At 52.0% G+C, this 12,897-nt stretch overlaps 1 protein-coding gene across 3 annotated transcripts in view; it reads left to right on the top strand.

The window, feature by feature from the left end:
- RUVBL1 (RuvB like AAA ATPase 1) overlaps positions 1 to 5,770 on the top strand; it is a 96,142-nt gene extending 90,372 nt beyond the window's left edge. For all 3 annotated transcript variants that reach the window (XM_077116348.1, XM_077116347.1, XM_077116349.1), the window contains 3 exons: positions 223 to 325; positions 4,348 to 4,439; positions 5,319 to 5,770. In XM_077116348.1, coding sequence (XP_076972463.1) covers positions 223 to 325; positions 4,348 to 4,439; positions 5,319 to 5,478 — 355 coding nt within the window. In that variant the 3' untranslated portion in view covers positions 5,479 to 5,770. The remainder of the gene's footprint in view (positions 1 to 222; positions 326 to 4,347; positions 4,440 to 5,318) is intronic.
- The last annotated feature ends 7,127 nt before the right edge of the window (positions 5,771 to 12,897 follow it).

Raw genomic sequence — 12,897 nt, 5'->3', positions numbered from 1 at the left:
TAGTTTTGAGTATGATTATAACCGGCTTTTTTTTCTCTTCTCACTCCAGATTTCCAGGGAGTGGGATATTTATTAGAACAGTGATGTTTTTCTTGTCAGCTACCTGAATTTCGGTCTGTTTTCTCTGTGGCCCTGGCTTCTATGAGCACCTTGGCCCATGCTTCCAATGTGGTTTCTGGGCTCATAGAGGTGGGGCAGCATGGTTAACAACAGCATTCACAGGGGCACCGAGGACGTCATCTCTCCTCATGGCATCCCACTTGACCTTCTGGACCGAGTGATGATCATCCGGACCATGCTGTACACCCCACAGGAAATGAAGCAGGTGAGCCTCAATCTGTCCTTCCTCCCTCTCTTCTCCTCATGCTTCCTCCCGCATCCACTGAGGACTGCAGAAAGGTGTCCAGGGAGCAGAACCAGTGCCCGTGCACTCTGCCACCACACTGGAGCCTGGTCTTTTCTTCTGGAAAATGGGTTGAGTCAACTTGTCAGAGTCCAAAGCCTCACGGAGTCTCAGCACCTCCAGGTCTGGACCGCTTTCTTTCTACTAGTGAATTGATATGATTAGGGTGGCCACAGCTCTAGGAGAAGGAAGCAGAAAAATATGTTTGAATGGTAGCCGTTTGGCTCCTAACCAGACTCTGTCCAGGCCTTTTCTGTTCAGAAGGTAAAGCCAGGGCTCTGCCCAGAACACACAGCAAGCTGCTCCATCAGGGTGCAGAGCTTGAGACCTAGTAGCACTAGAGTATGATAAGTGTGACTAGCAAAGGGTTTCTTAGGAGCTTTGGAGGCCAGGGTGCCTGGGCAGGGCTGTAGCTTGGTAGTTCAGGGTTTTGAGGGCCACTAGAGAGTCTGCAGAGGTGAGGGGGACAGCAGCAGTAGCTGTGAGAGAGATTTCACACAGCTTTGAGGAGCCACCTAGAAGTAGTAATACACAGATTGACCCTTTATAAGAAAAGGGTTCAGTCAGCCCTTTATGGGAGCAGCCTGCTTGAGGCCTGGCACTAGGGCTTGCTCAAAGGCATCAGCTGAATATGGGTTTGGCTTGGCATTGGGGGATGACAGGGATGAATGAGGTAGGGCCTTACCTCAAGGGGTGCAGCCTTCTATCTCCCTGTAGGGATTGCCTCTTGCTTGATTTGGAGCTTGAGCACCGACTGAGTACCCAGCATTACCTAGGCCCTTTACAAACAGGATTTCTAGACCCCTGAAAATGCTTCAGAGGAGTTGTCATCCCCACTGAGTGGGTGAGTGGCAAGTGGGCCACCCCCTGTAGAGCTCATACCTATGACTGGTCTCTGCTGGGTGGAGTGCACTGTGTGCACTTTCCTCTGCTTTGCCTACCCTTGCTCCATATGGTCTCTTGGCTGGCACAAGGCCATGGCTGAGGGGGTTGGGTGATGGACTGCCAGCATCCACTCCTCCCCTGAGAACACAGGCACCCTTTGGTGGGCATCATGCCAAGGGCTTGCCGGCGTGATTTCTTTCAATTCCTCAGTAGTCCTGTGAGGCAGAGAACACTTATCGTTGTCATTCTTAAAGACAAAGACACTGAAACTTAGCTTAAACTATTCGTCCAAATTCATAAAGCTGGTCAGTGGCTAGTAAGTGGCAGGACTGAGTTGAATCCAGGCAATCTGATCCTGAAACCCATGTTCTTTGTCATCGTGCGCCGTATTAACTCAGGCAGTTTGTCAGCAGGTCCTGAGGAAAGGACCTGCCAGGGCCTCTGCTGGGCATGCCACTGCAGCCCCCTGATGGTTTGTTTCCTGGCCAGCATGACCCTGCACAGCATTTCTCATTGACTAGCACCCAGAGTTGTCATGGGACACAGTGGGTCAGCAATCTCCCACCTTAGCCAAGGTTGACAGAATACAGAAGAGGTTACAGTTCATGTCATCAGCCATGAGCATGATTGAGGAGATAGTGTCTATGGCCCAGGGTCTTGTCACCTGATAATGGTCTCCTGCCAGGTTGAAACCAAGGCATTAATTGTGTAGAAGCTGAAATTGATCCCAAGCAGTTATTGGAAACCTTCCTCATCTGTCCTGCAATGGTAGTCACCAGGAAGTGCCTACTGCTTGGACCAAGACCCATTCATTCTTCCCAGAGGAGGCAGGGGCTGACCCATACTCTCTGGGCCCCTTCTCTAGCTTTCAGAGAACCAGGTTTAAGGCTCAGCAAGAAAGGATCCCATATGGTCCCATAGTGAGTAAGCAGCAGGACTAGGCTCTCCACTCCGGCCTCTTCACCCTTGTTGCCTCCATTCACCCAAGGACACACAATGTACACTCCTCTGGGGAGGTTTTGTTCTGCGCCTGGAGAGCAGTGGCTTGGCAGGGTTTGCTATTCTAGCCAACTCCCAGCTCAGGTCCCAGGTGTCGCTCAGCTTGGTGGGCCTCTTCTCAGGTTTTCTCTCAGGGGACAGACTGACTGCCAGAAATTGTGTTATTTTATTCTTGCTGATTCAAGGAATATAACGTTAGCATTTTTACTAGAGCCTAGGATGGTTTTATAAAAAAACTAAATATAACTTGTGGACTCTGCCATCAGTGCCAACACCCTCGTAAACTATCCCTGCAGGTTATTAAATGATTAAAGATCTAATTAATGAACTGTCCGTTTTTGAGCAGTCTGAAACAGGAACTCTTGTGATTTGCTCTGACCTGTTCTGGAGAGAGTGAAGGCAAGAGTGCCCTGGCATTCCTGACACCGAGCCTCAAATTCAGCACAGCTCTCTGAAAACGAGTGCCCAGGACGGAAACTCTTTCCTTTGATCGGACTCCAAGATGAAATGTTTGCATCTCCCTAGAGTTTCCCAATGCCCCCCCACCCCACCCCCACCAACAGGGACTCTTCTTGGCAGGACCTGGAGTTTTCCTCCATCCCCAGATGTCAATGAGAAGCCCTTTTGATATTGGAAGCACAGACCTGCCTGGGCTCTGCTGGCTCTGACCCTTGACCAGGCAGTGCCCTCCAGGCAGGGTCCAGGCAGGGTCACAAGGAATTCTATTGATCCTTTGAGTTGGGGCACAGGGATCCTCTTCCCTGCTTCTTTCCTAGGCCTCCTAGTCCCTATTTAACTTCAGTGGGTCCCTCTTTTTGCTCAGCTTTGTGTAGCTTTGGACCTTTGAGGCAGCTTTAGGACCTCTTATTCTGTGTGATCCTTTGGACAAAGTCCACACACTGGCTGAACAGATAAATTTGATGTGGTCTGTGCAGTGTTTATGCAATATTTTAACAAGTTGCAAATGTTTAGAAATAAGGGGCATTTTGCACAAAAATCTGTGTTCAAATCTTCAGTCCCCCAATGGAGGACTTTTGACAGCCCCAGCCAGCACCACTTGGTGGCCCTGGGTATCTGGAGCTGCCTCCCCCATGCCCACTCCTGCCTTCTACCACCCTTTGACACTTGACCCTACCCCTGCAGTCCCGCCCTCAGGGTCTTTGCCAATCTGTAGCCTTCCATTGTCTCTTCACTCCTCTCAGAAGGCTCTATCCTGGGACTCAGTCTTTCCAGCTCAGTGCTTCTGCTCAGGTGTGTTTTTATGGCTTTAATTTAAACAAGGGCTTCTTGATATCTTGTTTACGAAGCTGCCAAAGTGAAAAATTCCTGTATTATATGAGGCTCCAAGTCTTCGAGTTATCTCAGCTCCACAACACCCAGCGTCATTATCCTGCTGCCCCTTATCACTCCATGCTGGTGCGCCTGCGGGTCCTGGTGCCACTTGTGTTATAACTTTCCCTCGCCAGCTGCTGCCCCTCCAACTTCATTCACATCTTTGAGCCACAACAAGTGTCAGACTCTTCATGACAGATTAGATATCTCCCAGTGATGTTACGAGGATGGGTAAATCTTGAAAAGTAACCTTTTGATTAATTTAACCATCGTATTTATCAAGCAAATACAAAATGTTTCTTCTTTCCTGAGGGAGTATGGGTGATGGGGCCATGTTAGAGAGGAAGTTAGAGTCCTTGAGGAAGCCCCAGGGGCATAAAAGAGACAGTTCTTGCTGTGCCTAGAGTCTGCAGAGAGTTGGATGCACAGACATCTGATCTCCATCCTACTGGGTGAGGAAGCAGCGCTGAACTACCTTGGTGGACACCTCCAGGGGTGCTAGTTCCTTCAATTCAGTGTGGACACTGTGCCCAGGACCCTTACACCAGGAATGGTATGAGGCCAGTAGTCCCAGGCAAGGTCAGTTCTCTCCCAGCAGCCCAGATCTGGACCTCTGCTTCCCTTGGATGTGGGATGAGAAACAGTGAACACAATTTTAATTTAAAGTACTCAAAGGAAGGGAAGCTTGGGATTGGTCACTGCTGATAATGAGTTTTCTCCTCTAAAAGATCATTAAAATACGAGCCCAGACAGAGGGAATCAACATCAGTGAGGAGGCACTGAACCACCTGGGGGAGATCGGCACCAAAACCACTTTGAGGTGAGCCCCCGGCCCTGCTTCTGCTGGGCCCTCCTCTGCTCCTCTCTGCTCTTTTGGCCCAACGGATCTTATCCAGGGTACTGCAGTATAGCATGCAGAGTGCTGAGATAGGCTGAGGCCCCCTCTCTTATAGCACTTGCTCCCTCTGGTGGAGGGCTTGCTGCTGACTAGGTGGGTCCTCTTCCAAGAGATGGACAGACTAGGATCAAGGTCTAGAACAAGTTACTTGCTAGCTCAGGCCCCACCTCACCCCTCTCTATACCTGCTGGGCCCTGTTCTCTGGGATTGCTATCCTAATGGTCATGGATTACTCTCCTAAAGGTCACCAGTGGCTGTGGCCCTGGAGGTGTCCCCCATTTCTTCCTTTTCCTGGCACCTTGTGAAGTCAGCTCCCCGCTTGCTCGTAAGGTTGAAGGCAGAATTGCAAGCTGTTTTGTGTGGGTGGGGCTGTGCTTTTACAAGCAACTGAGCATTAACGACTTTGGATGGAGTATACCTTCCAGTTGAATGTGCGTTAGCATTTCGCTGCCCTGTTAAATATCCCACCTTGGACGTTGGTGTTACCTGCCTGGCACCTGCATCCATGTAGGTTAGAGTCCCTTTCAAGTTAGAGTGGGTTACCTAGACTGTGATAAAGATTTGGGGAGTAGGGTGTCTGTCATGTTGGTAGCTTCTGGCCCTGCTCTGATGAGCTCATTACTGCAGATCTCTTCAAAGTAGCAAGCATCTCTTTTATTCCTGTATCCACAGCAATTTGCACATACCCAGAATGGAGCTCAGTCTCTGGAGTTAGGGCAGCTTGCAGATTTGGTGGGGGTATGGAAGCTCTGTTGAGGTGGCCCCTGGGTTCACTCTCACCCTGGCCTCTGTCCACTCCAGGTACTCAGTGCAGTTGCTGACCCCGGCCAACCTACTTGCGAAGATCAATGGGAAGGACAGCATTGAGAAAGAACACGTCGAGGAGATCAGTGAGCTTTTCTATGATGCCAAGTCCTCAGCCAAAATCCTGGCAGATCAGCAGGATAAGTACATGAAATAAGATGGCTGCAGCTTCCTGTAAGGAGAGAACCTGGATGCCCTGCCGGCTCCAGCCTCTGTGCAGAAGGCTTGCCTTGCCCTTGTTGAGGGCTTCAGTGACACTCTGGCATGGTGGCAGCAGTGTTACTGCCTGTCACTTCCTGCAATTCTTTTAAAATTATCACAACTTCTCTTATGTTTGCTTTGAAAAAACCATCCTTACCCGATGTGTTTTCTAATAAATCATTGTAGGGTATTTTGATGATATTTCTTAAAAACTTTCAAAATAAACTTTCTGTTTTAGAATGATTTTAGATTTATAGAATTATTGTGAAGAAAGTCTGGAGAATTCCCCAATACCCTTTATCCCATATGTTAATGAACCAATATTGATCTGTCGTTATACTTTATTCACATTTCCTCCGTTTTTCCCTAATGTCCTTCAGTTCCAAGATGCCACCTTATATTTAGCCATTGTGTCTCCTTGGGCTTCTCTTGGCTGTGACAGTTTCTCAGATTCTTCTTGTGTTTGATGACCTTAACAGTTTTGAGGATAATGGGTTGGGTACTTTGTAAAATGTTGCCCAGTTGGGGTTTGTGTGCTCTCCTCACGCTTCACCATCTGCCTGGGGAGGATACCTGTCGTGCTTTCTCAGGATTAGATTGGGGTTATGGCTTTTGGGAGGATGGCTGCTGAGGTCAGTTGTCCTTGCCATCGCATCACATGGAGAGTACGTGCTCACAACATGACTTATCACTGAGGAGGATAACCCTGCTGAGGTGGGGTTTAGCCAGTTTCTCCACTGTAGAATACTCTCTTCTCTTTTCATACTGTGCCCTTTAGGAACCACTACACAACCCACGCTTAGGCTCCCACTCCATGAGGGCAGAGTGTCTGCATAAACTATTTGGAATTTTTCTGCCTATTCTTCCCTTATTTATTCAGTCATTTTATTTTTTGTAAGATGGGCCCAAGGATATTTATACTTTGGGTGATGGTCCCATGCTACATTATTGCATTGCTCAGATTGTTCCTTCTTCGGTCATTGGGGGCTCTTTCACTTGGCTCTTATCCATTTGACATGTCCCCATTGTGGGGACAACATCTCTTTTTTAGTCTGTTGAGTCCAGCTTTCAGTCCCTTGACCAGAGGGGAAATGGGAGTAACTGTGCTGGAATATTCTTGCTTGGTAGGATGAGCGCAACAATTCTCCACCAGGCCCGGTCCTCCTCCTGCGAGCTCTGTGGTGCTTAAGGCTCACAGTTTCCACTCACTGCATAACCAGTTTCTCAGTGAATGCACCCCATCTTGGTTCTCTGCCCTTCCAGGTTGGATTTCAGTACTGTTACAAAGTGAAGAAGACAGGATTAGCTGAGATGGTCATTGTCATTCAATCAATGCTTAATCCAGAGAAGCTGTCAGGTCCTGGTAGAGCCAGCAGGATTTGTCTCCCATTTAGAGCTAGTCACCTGGAGGCCTGTCCAGAACACCTCATGCAGGAGGCTCAGGTGATGTGGGACTCCATCTAGCCCTGTGAGCCCCCAGGCCAGGTTCAGGCCCTGCTGCCAGAATGACTCTTCCACGGTGGCTGATCCCCAAAGGAGACTCTGACATGGAGGCCCCCGAGAAGTGAGGAAACCAGGCACAGAGTGGGGGGTGGAGGGGAGCAGGAGTGGGAGCGAGAAGCTTCCTAAAGTCAGGGCTGAATGTTGTGGCCTGTTCTGGCTGTATATCTACCTTATTTGAGGTTGGGTCTGTGTCTTTGGCCTCTCAACTCTGGCCATTTTAGGAAAAATAATAGTGATAATTAAGATATATCAAAAGCTTATTGTGAGCTAGGACCCGTGTTTCTGCTTGACATTTAGTTTTGCCTTCAAGTTAGCTCTGTGAGACTGGAATGTAAGTGCTATTACCAGCCCACTTTTAGATGAGGAAAATGAAATACAAATGTTAGGTCACTTGCCAGCTGAGTCAGATGGAACCGGGATTGGAAACAAGACTGCCTGGCTCAGGCCTGTGCTCACAGCCCCTGTGGCCACACCGCCTCTCCCGGGATGCCAAGGTGTCAGTGTTCCGCAGCAAATGCTGCGAGCTTTTGAGATCTGACCTCTGTAGCAGGCAGAGGGTAGCAGGCTAGGGGTGAGGAAGGACACAGACCCCAGCGGATAGCAGCCAGACCTCCAGTTTCCACCTGAAGCCTTTCCAGTGTCTGAGGAGCAGGACAGAAGTGGTGGCGATGGCTAACCCAGCTTGGGGCCTGCTCACGTCCAAAGCCAACCTGTGGGGGTCACAGGCCTGCTGCCGAGCAGTGGAGATGTCACTGTGTAGCCCTGCTTTTCCTGTGGCTGCAGCCCCTGGTGCTTGTTCCTCCGTTGTCCTGGCCACAGTGTGGGCCAAGGAGATGCCCACTTCTCTCATTGGGCTCTCCAGGGTGAGGGAAATGGTTCTGGATAGGTAGGAAGCTGGGGTTATTTTAATTTTCCTCCTATTTTTTCCAGCAGAGCCTTTGATGATTACATTAATCTTCCAGGCGAAGTTTTTACGACCGATCCCTTGCTGACTATGAGAAGTTTCTCCATCCATTACCAAGAGGGAAACAGAACATGGTGGGAAGGAAAATATTTGTTACATCTTATCAGGCTGACACATAATCTAACAACAATTACAGCAGCCCCATTTTTTGCACTATTTCAGCTCCAGCATGAAAAATTGTTGTAATATTGAAGTGAAAAAGGGTGGGGAGCTGGTCATCGAAAGTGGGTGAATATTCCAAGCTCTTGGCCCAGGCTCTCTTGGGTGCCTCCCACGGAGCCGATTGGATGGGTGGCTGAGGAGAATGAGTGCTGACACATAAATCCCAGCTCCCCGTCTCCTGTGCTAATGGGCCTCAGAGATGGGCGTGAAGGCGGGAAGGGCTGGTGAAAGATGGCATCGCCTTCATTTCCTTAGGGCAGATGTCATCTTGCCCACCATGCCTCTCAGGGCTGTACAGCTAGGCTGGTTCACAGGATATTTTGGTTTTCAGGACTAAACAGATGCTGCTCGCAACAGAAAGGGGTTTTTTGGTTCTTGAGCAAGACTCCGTCAGTGATTTTTCTAATGAAATGGGGCTCAGAGTGAAGGATGGGAGTTGCACTCCCTGCTGACCTCCATGGCTCAGACCCCAGGGCCAGTGACCACCAGCTGGGAAAGCCTAAACTCGTTAGCCATGCTCCTCAGCCCCTCCCCAGGCCAACCCTGTGCTAAGCAGCCCCAGCCCTCCAGGGCTTCCAGGCAGAGGCAACAGGTGGGAGAAGGTGATGAGGGCTTTGGGGTGTGTGGGGGGGTGGTGGGGCATGGTAAGCAGGGATGTGGTGTTGAGAGTGTTTGCCACTCCTTTGTTTGGCCTTTGCCTTGACTGAGCCGGCACCTTCAGATCTTAGTCTTGGTTTCCTTGTCTGTAAAGTGGGGATAGTGATGTGCCATAGATTGCTCCGGGGATTCAGTGAGGTGCCATGTGGCTGCACCACGCACCCTAAAAGGCTAAAATCTAATCGGGTTCCCAGTCCCCTTCCCTCTTGGAGGAAGAGAAGCTCATAGCTTGTCAAACAGGAGCCAGAAGCCTGCTGCTTCCCCTCCCCCATCCTGACACCCCAAGGTGGAAGGACCCTTAGACATCTTCCATGTGGCTGGATAAATCCTTCAGGCCCAGAGGGGCAAGCTTTAGCCTTACAGCTCTGGAGGCTGAGAAGAGAGGATGGGGCAAAGGCATGGGCTTTCCTCGGTACCCTTGACTTCCACTGGTGCCTTACCCTGGAGAGGGATTGCAGCACTGTCCCCTTGTCCCAGCAGAGCTCCGGTGTTGGCCAGGCCTGGTCAGCCCTCCTTTTTTTCGGTCTCTGGAAAACAGTCTAGCTAGGAACTAGAACTGGGCCCACCTCCATCCAGCTGCCAGTCTGCTCACCCATCCCTCTCCCCCACCTCCCTACCCATCTCCCCTAGGCATTCATCATTTGGTCCTCCTCCAGCACTCCCTCCCATTTATCCCGGTCATAGAATGCCATCCCATGGGGGTGAGAGGTGGGCAGGAGTGACTGGCCAGCTGGGGCACGGGCAGAGTCTGCTGGCAGCCTCGTGGAGCTGGCGAAGGGCCGGGGTGGGCCATCCCTGGGGCCTGGGGCCTGGGGCCCTGGGGGCTCTCGGCCCCGCCTGGCTCTGTTCTCCCTCCGCGTCACTCGGCGGCAGGCCCAGTGATTAATGGCCGGGCCCGGCAACCACCAGCGCGCCTCTCGGCCGGCGATGGATGCGGCTGTCAGGTTGGCCCGGCCCGCGCTGACCCCCGGCCCCGGCCGGCGGGGCGGACGTGCGATCAATCGGCCGCGGGCGGCGGGCGGCGGCTGGAGCGGCGCGATAAGATGGGCCCGATGGGCGCCCGCTGATTGCCCGCTCCGTCACGGCCGCCGCCGGCCTCGTCCCCGCCGCCCGCTCGGCTGACGGGCCCATTTGTCGCCGCCTGCGCCCCCGCCGGCCCACCGCGCCGCCGCGCTCCCGCCCTGCAGATAAGCGCTGTCAGCGCCCGCGCGGTGATGGATAGGGACACGCCGGGCCGCTGGCGCGCGCGGGAGGGAGCAGAACGGGTGGCCCCTGGCCCAAGGGACGCCCCCCGGTGCACACGCGGCCAGGCGTCTGCTGGCTGGGGAGCTCCCCACCGCCACCCACGTGCGGGGCACAGATGGGTATTGGGGTACTGCAGGGAAGCTTGGGCATGAGGATGCAGCAAATAAGGAATGTCACCAAAAAGTGCACAGCTCTATACAGGGTCTCCCTGAATGAGCTGAGAGGTGGGGGGTGCCCAGCTCAGTGCAGGGTGGACCCCCAGGTGGGGATCCAGGGAAGAAGAGCTGACGTGAGCACGTGAGCAGGTGTGCACACTTCCAAATGATCTCCCCAGCCTGAGCTCCATCGAGGGCCCCTGACATCCTCAGCCCCCTCAGTCTCCCACCCCACACTCCCAGCCATCACTCAGAATCCCAAATCTGACCCTTCCAGAGCTTCCCACTGTCCTCCGGGTATAAATTCCAGCATCCTCAGTCCAATCCCAAAGACCTGCAGGACGGACCGCCCTGACCCCAGCCTGACTTTATGTCCCATCAAGCACCCCTTGCTCCCGCCCCTCTGGCCAGTGGCTTCCTCCCCACTCCTCTGGCTGTTTCGGTCCACAGTGCTCCTCCACCAAGTCCCCAGGAGCTCGGTTCCTGCACCTGTCCTGCCAGTCCATGGTGCCAGTGGCAGCCCTGGGCGCACCCATCTGCCTTGTTCACACCGCCACTGGCTCCTCCATGCTCACAGGGCTGGACCCTGGCAGGTTGTCCAAGCCCAGAGAATTGTAGTTGCACTGCGGAAGGCAGCTAAAAGAAAGAGCCAGATCCCACATTGGGATGGCCAAAGAGCTCAGGGGAGTCGGAGAGGACTGATGGAAGCCAGCTAGGAGCCCGGGAGGGTTCCCAAAGGAAGAAAGGGAGGGCCAGCCTGCTTAGATAGGAGACCACATGTGCCAAGGAGGCAGGACCGAACATAGCAGGTGGGAAACACTGACAGGAGGCCAGAGAGGCAGAGAGTGGAACAAGGGCATCACAGGAGAAATGAAGCAGGCAGTGAGGGGACCAGCTGGGCAGGGCTGGGGTCATCCTGTGGGCACTGGGATTTCAGGGGGGAAGTCCTTCTCCTTTCCCCTCCCCTAGGGAGTCCCTCTCCCTTCCTCTCCCCTGGGGGGTCCCTCTCCCTTCCTCTCCCCTGGGGTCTCCGCTGTCAACCACACAGTGGTGCAGCCGCCCCAGGATTACAAAGCCACAGCACCCCCGCGTGGGGAGAGGCACACCGGCCTGGGAAGCCATGCAGTCTGGGGGTGCCAAGGGGCCAGCCCCAATCCTGAGCTCCCTCAGGCTCACCCACTGTCCCCTCCCCAAGCTGCTTTGCCTCGGAGAAGCTGGGCCTGGCCCAAGGATCCTTTAGATCCCTGAATCGCACCCAGCACCTGCCCAGCCTGTTCCCCTGGGATGGAGACTGAAGCCTAAAGAGGGGAAGGGTCCTGGTAGGTGGAGGAAGGCACGTGGCTGGTGTCTGAGGTCCTTGCTCCCAGTTCATTGCTTTGTGCTTCCAATTTCAGTAGTTTCCTCTCCGAGCATCTGTGGGCCCTCACTCAGCTTCCCTGTAGCAGCTTTCTCCAGGTTCTGGCTTGCTTAGCATATCATGGGAAGGCGTCTGCTGAGCTCTGGTTTCTTTTTTTTTTGGTGCATGGGCCAGGAATCAAATCCAGTTTTTCCACATGGCAGGCGAACAGCCTACCACTGAACCACCCATGCGTCCTGGGCTCCGGTTTCTAACATCTCTCCAGGCGACTATGTCAGCATTCCGAGCATCTCCAAATGTCTGCTCTCTGTGTCGGCTCTTCTAAGGACTCCAGTAAACTAATCAAGACCCACCTTGAACAGGCAGAGTCACAGCTCCTTCTAATCAAAAGCACATCTCTGTGGAAACAACCTAATCGAGAGGTCCCACCTCACAATATTGGATCAGGATTAAAAGAACATGGTTTTCTGGGGTACATTAACAGTTTCAAACCAACATACATGCATTTCAAAGTAAGTTGTAGACGTCAATACACTTTGTCCCAAAATCCTTTAGCATACATATGATTATCAAGTCCAGTACCTATTAGGGCCATTTCTCTTTTGTATGACTAAATTCATGCAAAACCTGACAAGAATTTTTGTCACCCCAGAATATTGCTGTCACCCCAGAAAGTTCCCTTGCACCTCTTCCCAGTCAATCTCCCAAGCTCTCGAGGCAACCACTGTTCTGATTTCTTTCGCCGTAGACTAGCTTTGCCTGCTGCAGAACTTCATCTGAATGGAACTGTACTGTGTGTTGGACTCTTTTGCAAATGGTTTCTTTTACTTGGAATAATGCTTTTGGGAGTCACACATGTAGTAGCAGGTGGTAGTAATTCATTATTGCTGTTGTTTTCATTGCTGGGTAGTGTACCATTGTATAGGTAGACCACCCTTTGTCCACCCACTTGCCGGCTGATGGACATTTGGGCTGGTCCCAGTTTTCAGATGGATCCTGTGAACATTTTTGCAAGTCTCAGTGTAGGCATATGTTTGAATTTTTCTTAGGTAGACACCCAGGCATGGAATTGTTGGATCACAGGGCAGGTTTATGTTTAGTTTTATAAGAAATTGCCAGAACTTTTTCCTATTTTTTTCCCACCTCACACATTTGGAAAAAAACCCCACAAATAGTAGTAGCATATTACATACTGCTCAGCTTCTTGCTTTCCCTCAACAGCATATTGTGAGATCCTCCTAATTCAGTGTAGAGCCCTACCTTGCCACCGTAGGAGGTACTGGGACGTACATGTCCAGATCTCTTCTGATGGCCATTAAATATTTCCAGCCT

The sequence above is a fragment of the Tamandua tetradactyla genome, chromosome 9, assembly GCF_023851605.1.
Source record: "Tamandua tetradactyla isolate mTamTet1 chromosome 9, mTamTet1.pri, whole genome shotgun sequence".
Lineage (NCBI taxonomy): Eukaryota > Metazoa > Chordata > Mammalia > Pilosa > Myrmecophagidae > Tamandua > Tamandua tetradactyla.
This window is presented reverse-complemented; position numbering and strand designations above follow the sequence as displayed.